An 8970-nucleotide genomic window follows, 5' to 3' on the forward strand; every position below is an offset into this window, starting at 1 on the left:
TAATTTCTATGGGGAAAACTCTAATAGTCCAAACTGATTTAGTTAGATTAAAATAGTTAAATTAAACCCGCTGTAATCCTTTCTATCCCTGCTTCTGGAGACTTGAGAGATCACCATTAACAGCAAAAGGAGAGGGTCACAAATAAATCAGGCCAAGAAATTTAATGTGGAATTTGCTGATTTAGGTTTTCAGAACCATGGACAGCAACTCATCTTACTGTCATTTAATGGGTGTTAAACCAGAAACCAGTCGATCACACAAGGGCGTTTTTATTTGTTATTGACAAATAGGCATGTGATCTCAGGGCGGCATAGTGGGGCAGTGGTTAGCACTGTCACCTCTGGGACCTGGGTTCGAGTCTCTGTCAGGGTTCTTACATGTTGTCATCGTGGGATTTCCTCTGAGTACTCCAGTTTCCCCCCACAGTCCAAAAGCCTGCTGAGGCTAATTGGAGTTGTTGGATTGTCTGTAGGTGTGAATGGTGTGTGAGAGTGCCATGTGATGGGTTGGTGCCCCATCCTGGGTTGTTCCCTGCCTTACACCCATAGACTGGATGGAATTGTGCAATTTTAATGATTACCAGGTCAAGAAAAACATAAAATGTACAATAAACCATCAATTTATCAACCATTTATTAAACAGAAAAAATTATGACCAGCATAGATATAATATCTCTTTCAATATTAATGAGCAATGTAATAAGATTTCCTTTTACTTTAACTAATTAATAAACAATTATTAAACACTTATCCTATTGTAATAAGACAGCCTAGTGAAATCTGAAAAGAACAGGGGAGGTTTAACCAGCAGGTGGCGGCAAAGAGCCTGTTATACAGATTCCCAGCAGATAATCCCGCACTGCAGAGCTGCTGCTCTGTGTTTAACTGGCTCTCATGATGTGACTGGACAGAGTGAGCAGGGCCGCGTGACAGAGGCCTCACTGCAGTTAGCATAACCATTTATTTTACATCTCGTCTGACTCATTCTGCCCCACAAAGGTCACCCCCCCTCCCAGCTACCTTTGACCCAGGGAGATTCAAGCACAAAAACAATGACTACAGCATAAACTGAAACATACCTGAAATATAAAGACACATTTCGTACAAGCACAGCATAACCCTACTGATACAGCCTTGGGTTTGTCCATTTATTTGCGCTAACAGAGGGTGAATGTTAGTCATTTTAACAGGATTAACAAGATTGTAGATCTAATCAGAATTTCCTAAGACCCTTGGTTTGTATTGGCCCCTCCCTCTTCCTCTCTCTGATTGGATCCCCTCTTTCTGCAGGAGCTCCAGTGCAGCTGAATGGCGATGATGGTGCAAATCAGATAAAACACACCAGTCCCAGCTTTCAGTACTGCACCCAGAACCTGCTCCCACCTGTTAGACATATAATATATCAATGTCAGTTAGAAGAAAACACTTGTAACAGAGTATTCAGACTTTTTTTTAGATATGGATCGTGGGGGCTCAGTCGAGAAAACGAAGGGATATACATTTATGGGGGTGGTATACATTCATGAGTGGTATACATCTATGGGGGGTATGCATCTATAGGTGGTATACATTTATGGGGGGTATGCATCTATGGGTGGTATACATTTATGGGGGGTATGCATCTATTGCTGGTATACATTTATGGGGGGTATGCATCTATGGGTGGTATACATTTATGGGGGGTATGCATCTATGGGTGGTATACATTTATGGGGGGTATGCATCTATAGGTGGTATACATTTATGGGTGGTATACATTTATGGGGAGTATGCATCAATAGGTGGTATACATTTATGGGGAGTATGCATCTATTGGTGGTATACATTTATGGGGGGAATGCATCTATTGCTGGTATACATTTATGGGGGGTATGCATCTATGGGTGGTATACATTTATGGGGGGTATGCATCTATGGGTGGTATACATTTATGGGGGGTATGCATCTATGGGGGGTATACATTTATGGGGGGTATGCACCTATGGGTGGTATACATTTATCGGAGGTATGCATCTATGGGTGGTATACATTTATAGGGGGTATGCATCTATGGGGGGTATACATTTATGGGGGGTATGCATCTATGGGTGGTATACATTTATGGGGGGTATGCATCTATGGGTGGTATACATTTATGGGGGGTATGCATCTATGGGTGGTATACATTTATGGGGGGTATGCATCTATGGGTGGTATACATTTATGGGGGGTATGCATCTATGGGTGGTATACATTTATGGGGGGTATGCATCTATGGGTGGTATACATTTATGGGGGGTATGCATCTACAGTATGGGTGGTATACATTTATGGGGGGTATGCATCTATGGGTGGTATACATTTATGGGGGGTATGCATCTACAGTATGGGTGGTATACATTTATGGGGGGTATGCATCTATGGGTGGTATACATTTATGGGGGGGGTATGCATCTATGGGTGGTATACATTTATGGGGGGTATGCATCTATGGGTGGTATACATTTATGGGGGGTATGCATCTATCGGTGGTATTCATTTATGGGGGGTATGCATCTATGGGTGGTATACATTTATGGGTGGTATACATTTATGGGGGGTATGCATCTATCGGTGGTATTCATTTATGGGGGGTATGCATCTATGGGTGGTATACATCATGTTTCTGCTCCAACCTGCTAGACATGTATCAGTGTAAGTCACACATATTGCATTTAAACCCGAAAAATCGTGAATCAATAAAGGAGTGAATATAACTTTCAGTTATATTATGGTTATTACACAGCAGGTTATCTTATTTTGTAAAATCCATCCATCCATCTTTCAGATATTTATTAAAAACATTGTCCAAAGGGAGTCTGCAGCCTGTCCCCAGTGACATAGAGCAAGGGCTCACCCTGGGGGTCCCCAATGATAAATTTTGCCAGTCCAAAACCTATTGGAAAAATGCCTGGAATGCCATCTCAAGTATATTATACTCAAGAAAAAAGGAAATGTTTTTATGAAAAAATATTCATATTCTCATAAACACAATGACAGTTTTCCATTACTGTGTGATCAAGTCAGTGCTGCTGGCTGGACCCCCACACTGCTGTAAATGCTGCTGGTTGGACCCCCACACTGCTGTAAATGCTGCTGGCTGGACCCCCACACTACTGTAAATGCTGCTGGCTGGACCCCCACACTGCTGTAAATGCTGCTGGCTGGACCCCCACACTGCTGTAAATGCTGCTGGCTGGACCCCCACACTGCTGCAAATGCTGCTGGTTGGACCCCCACACTGCTGTAAATGCTGCTGGCTGGACCCCCACACTGCTGTAAATGCTGCTGGCTGGACCCCCACACCACTGTAAATATTGTTGGCTGGACCCCCACACTACTGTAAATGCTGCTGAATGCTCACCTCTCTGTTTCATTATTCCCTCCTTCATCATGTTCTGAGACTGTCTGTAGGAGCATTTTGGTGGTAAATCCAGCAGCAGAAGCCTTGATAGTTTCTGAGAAAAGGAAAGCAGTGGAATCAAGGATTGTGGTTTATGATTATGATTTAAAAATCATTGTTCTGTCTGTCAGTAAAGACTCAAGCAAAAGCAATATCTAAAACTAAATTAAGAATAATGTAAAATATTCAGCAGAGCAGCTGGTTGAATACAGAATAATAAATTAGTGTTATGATGAGTGTTTATAGCCCAGGGTACTGAAAGTGTACAGGTGAGAATATTTTCTGAATATATCCTAATTTGTGGCAGAACTAGATCAGTAATTACCAAGTACAACAGTAACACAGATACATGACAAACTAGAAGGTGAATCCTGAGGCTCTATAGAGCTACCAGGAGTAACAGGATGATCAGACACTCATGTATATGAGAAAGAGCAGGACCTGTAGGGCTGATAAATAGGGGAGTTTAAACAATTTCAATTCATTAATGGAGATATTTAAAAATGCAGATATTAATCCATCCATCCATGTCATTTGTCATTTATCTATTTGTATTGAGACTTAAATAACTCACACTAAGATTTAAATAAATGACTTACGCTCAGTGGTGGCTGTGGTTGTAGTTTTCGGACTGACAGTATGAACTGGTAAAGAAATCAAGTAAAGAAATTTAATGCGGAATTTCTTGATCCAGGGTTTTAAAATAATATGCAGCAACTTGATTTAATGTACTGAAACCAACTGATTACACTGTGATATTTAAACTTAATGTTGACCAATATGTATGCGATGTCTCTCTTTTACTTTTGACTATAAATTACTTACCTTTAGTGATGGCTGTGGTTGTCTCATTGACAGTAATATGAACTGGGATCTGCTGGTATCCATCATCACACCAATACCACCCTGTGTCCTTCCTCTCCAGTCCCCACATTGTCACACTGAGGACTTTATTTACTCTGTCATCTCTGATCTCCACAGGCCTCCCATCCAAACTCCCAGAATTCCCTGATACACAGGAGCCCCTGATCTTACACCACTTCATCTCCCTGCTACGGTCTCCATAGCGACACTGAACACTGACACTGTCTCCCTCCACACCAGTCACCTCCTGTTTGTCCACTGACAGCCCTGGGGAACCTGAACACACAGATTAGGAACAATGGAAACACTGTGTGTGTGTGTGTATATATATATACACATCATATATATATATATATATATATATATATATATATACACACACACACACACGCAGGGTTAAAATATTCATGTATATGAGACAGTTACAGTGTGTATATATTAATGTTTGTTATTGATGTTTTTTAACATATCATATTTAATCCCCTGAATTTGCCCATATAAACCATCAATTACTCTATTTTAACATTTAAATTGTTAAAAAAACATTTCTCTGAAATATTCTTTTCCTTCTGTGTTTGTGTTAATGTCCCTCCTTTCTGACTGAGTGACATGTTACATACTGTGTGTCTCATTGGCTACAGTCTGCAGTACAGACATCTTACCATCAGTGACTGACAGTTCAACCCAATCTCCAAAGTCTGAATGTCCGCTGGTCATCACACTACACCAATAATAATTAGCATCCTCAATTTTCAGATTGTTCATGGTCACAGTGGAGACTCGCTGCTCAGGATCATCTCTGATTGACACGTCACCCTTCTTCTGTGGAGAGTCAGTCCGTACTATGGGAGTACATGACCGCCAGTCAATCCCTCTGCACCAGTATTTCACATGGTCTTTATGTCTGTCTTCATATAAATATGGGATGGTGACAGATCCTCCACTCTGTACAGTCACCCGTCTCACTGAGGACACACTGTCAGCACCTGTGAGGACAACAACCAACTGAATTCACATTTTCAGCCTCACAGTATCTCTAATTAATATACTGTATTATCAGTCTGTATGACACATGGACCAAGGCTCATGGCACAGAGAGATGGGCGTAAGGGAACAGTGACGAGGTAAAATAACAAGACTGTCATTTTGCCATGAGAACAAGGGAAAGTCACAGGAAAACAAAGCGGGTGTCGGATGTTGGGAAGGGCTACAGTGGGATGTGGGATCGGGAGTCTGAGTCTGGGAGTGTGTTCTAGGGTCTGAGAGGAAAAGCAGGACCTTCAATCAGTGGTAATAAGGCACAGGTGAAGTGAATGAATGGGCTCCTCACCCCCTTTAACAGTGAGGCAGAATTTGTAGACACATTTAATTTAATTCTGAGGTATTTGTCTTATTAATAACATACAGAAAGTATGCAGATGTATTTTATATCAGCCGTCCATCTTCACATACTTATGCAGTACAGGGTCAGTTCAGTACAGGGAGTGTGATGCTGATCTGAGGCAGCACAGGGCACAAGGCAGGGGAACAGCCAGGACAGGATGCCAGTCTGTCACAGGGCAAACACTCAAGGCAGGGGAACAGCCAGGACAGGATGCCAGTCTATCACAGGGCAAACACTCGAGGCAGGGGAACAGCCAGGACAGGATGCCAGTCTATCACAGGGCAAACACTCAAGGCAGGGGAACAGCCAGGACAGGATGCCAGTCTATCACAGGGCAAACACTCGAGGCAGGGGAACAGCCAGGACAGGATGCCAGTCTATCACAGGGCAAACACTCGAGGCAGGGGAACGGCCAGGACAGGATGCCAGTCTGTCACAGGGCAAACACTCAAGACAGAGGAACAGCCAGGACAGGATGCCAGTCTGTCAGAGGGCAAACGCTCAAGGCAGGGGAACAGACAGGACAGGATGCCAGTCTATCACATGGCAAACACTCAAGGCAGGGGAACAGACAGGACAGGATGCCAGTCTGTCACAGGGCAAACACTCACACTCAGCCCCTACGGGCACCTTTAGGGGCCTGAACTACATGTCTTTGGGTTTAGGAGAACTATCATGCAAACTCCACACAGGGAGCCGAGCCAGATATTAAACCCCCCAGCCTGGAGGTGTGAGGCCAGTTGACAGCAATGTGTTTCCATGTGGATCAGAAGATGATTATACCAAATATATCGAACCACCCCCCTAATGGGGATAACCTCCCCAACCAGATAACAAAATATACTCTCACGATTGAGTAGCTCACCAGTGTTTTCTTTGTAAAAATACCTCTCATTGTAAAAAGGTTGGCCACCCCTGACCTAGAGATTAACTAATTCTCCAAACCCACTGCAGAGTGTAAGATGACCAGGTCTAGTCTCAACCTCTGAGGCTGATCTTGTCCCCTGATAAACACAGACCTGCTCCAGTCGCACATGAAGCTGGGTGTTTAGACCCTCTGACTGCACACAGAAATGACTGATGGCCTCCCGGCTGTCTGCTTACATACCAGCTGTGCTGCTGAAATGACCCCAGTAAGACCAATCACAGGCCTCACAGGAAGTCAATCTTTTTCAGATGCATACATGCAGACTGGGCCATGGGAAGGTTTATGGTGAGAATGACATAAACACGGTTCTCTGCTCTCGAACGCCTGCAGCATTAAGACTGTGTGTCCTCACAGCCACCGACCGCACTGCTCTCCAACCACAGCGCATGTGCGACACGCCCACAAAAACACCAACGTCATGGACGAGTTTGAGGATCACTTAGGTTCTAAGTTCACCAATAGACATTTGTATGTCATTTTATAAAGCTGAAAATTAAAATCCTAAGTAAAATTTGAAATACACTAACTTCCAATCAAATTATAAAGTGGAGCAGGAAACGTCCCTAAGCCTGTCTTTGTTATGAGAGTATTTGTTCTTTTGTAATAGATTGTGGATTCTATCTGTGTAACTGTTTCAAAGAGATACACTTTGCAATTGTGAAAATTGTTTCATATATTTTTGTTTCAGACATTTATAATTCTGATCTCTGTCTAGCTGCTGTTTAAACACATTTCAGACAGAGAAATGTCATTTTAAAATTTATTCCAAACACAAGAAATTTAACAGATTGCATCACTGTCTCAAACAAATTATAATGCTGTTTCACCAAAAAAATGAATCTGCACAAGTGTGAATTGTGTGGGCTTGACCGCAGAAGTGTGAACAACTCGGCGTTCAGTTGACATGTGCCCAGGGCTTAGAGAGACAGCTTTCCTTTCCATACCTCACAAACTGATACATGTTATTTGGGTTATGTCTGAATTTTCACTTTTCAGAAAATAGTTTTCAAACATTTCAGAAGACAGATAACACAGAATTTAAGCAACAATAAATTTATGGGGAAATGTTTTTTTTTTCTCTTTCAATTCTACCACGTGCCATCTGTAGGGATTCAATACGTATCGTTAGGTTTGCGAAAAAAATATTGCAACTCGAAGCATTAACTTACATTTTCCGATTGCTTCTCACATAGCAGCAGATCTGTATTATTGACTATTTTACTGCAAACTGTATCTGACAGTGAGTGGAGGAGCAGGAGCGAGATCTCTACTCAGTTCCACTGTAATGAGTGACACTTACCTGTGAGCCCAGCAATGAGGAGAAACAGGAGCATCAGAGGATCCATACGTGTGTGTGTCACTGAGCCCAGACCTGTGGAGACTGACCCTCACTTCCTCATCCTCTGGACCTTCACTGTCTCTCTCGTTTCTGTTCTCACACACAGCAGTCAGGGAGTGGGGACAGGAAGTGACAAAACCACAGAGCTGAATTTTTAGCGCTATGTCATTACATTTTTGTCATGCTGCAGAACATAAACTGCAAATGCAGTGCGCTTCATCAATAAAATATACATTTTAGCATGAATAAAAAAGACTTCATCAGTGAGAGTTAATGTGTAGTTACACTGTATTACTGCTAATAAGAAATAAATGACTGGATCTCCGTTGCCTTAAAGATTCGCCTCTTCTAAAGATTGCCATCACTAAAGATTCGCTATTTATCATTAGTATAATTATCAGGCTCCAGATGCAGTGTGTGGCTCTGTGAGCTAAGCCTCTGTGTCTGTGATTAGAAGGTTGCTGGTTCCAGCCCAGCCTTGGCAGAATAGTCACATGTCTGTGGGCCCTTGAGTAAGGCCCTTAACCCCCAGCTTGCTGCCCCTTTGCTGTGACCCCCCAAGCCTGCTCTCACTCTCAATGGGGCAAAGAGAATTTCTCTGTGGTTAATAATAAAGTGTTACTATCCTGTTCTATAATGCAGGCAGCACACAGTGTAAAGTGAGGTAAACCTTCAACAGCATGTCAGTCCATTGCAGGGCACTGGGACCTGGAGAAATTAACAGAGGAAGCAGGCAACTGCATACAGTCACAGTCATGGTCACAGTCAGTACCGGCACTCAGAAGTACTGAGGTGGCAGGTATATGTGTTAGACGTCTAATATCAAGATACAGAGGAACTCTGATAAACCACAGTAAGGCCTGAAAATCCATCACTTTTGATTTATCAATGTCTTCTTCCTCTTAAATGAAGTTCAGCCAGTAAGGAAAATAAGACAAAAATCAAAGTCTTCAGCTTCCTTGGTTTCTGCGAGGGCCAGTACATACTGCCAAAGACTACAGTTCATATGCTGAGATTGTGCACTGATGCATTTA

General features: G+C 42.6%; 1 protein-coding gene across 1 annotated transcript; it reads right to left on the minus strand.

The window, feature by feature from the left end:
- Positions 1-799: 799 nt before the first annotated feature.
- On the minus strand, positions 800-8010 carry LOC140583080 (polymeric immunoglobulin receptor-like). Its single transcript, XM_072707682.1, has 6 exons — positions 7898-8010; positions 4948-5271; positions 4247-4561; positions 4021-4065; positions 3383-3476; positions 800-1383 (listed from the first exon to the last, which is right to left on the minus strand). The coding sequence occupies exons 1-6, from the start codon at positions 7941-7943 to the stop codon at positions 1224-1226; spliced, it is 984 nt and encodes a 327-aa protein (XP_072563783.1). The 5' UTR covers positions 7944-8010; the 3' UTR covers positions 800-1223.
- Positions 8011-8970: the final 960 nt, after the last annotated feature.

Source organism: Paramormyrops kingsleyae, chromosome 25, assembly GCF_048594095.1.
Source record: "Paramormyrops kingsleyae isolate MSU_618 chromosome 25, PKINGS_0.4, whole genome shotgun sequence".
Taxonomy (NCBI): Eukaryota; Metazoa; Chordata; class Actinopteri; order Osteoglossiformes; family Mormyridae; genus Paramormyrops; species Paramormyrops kingsleyae.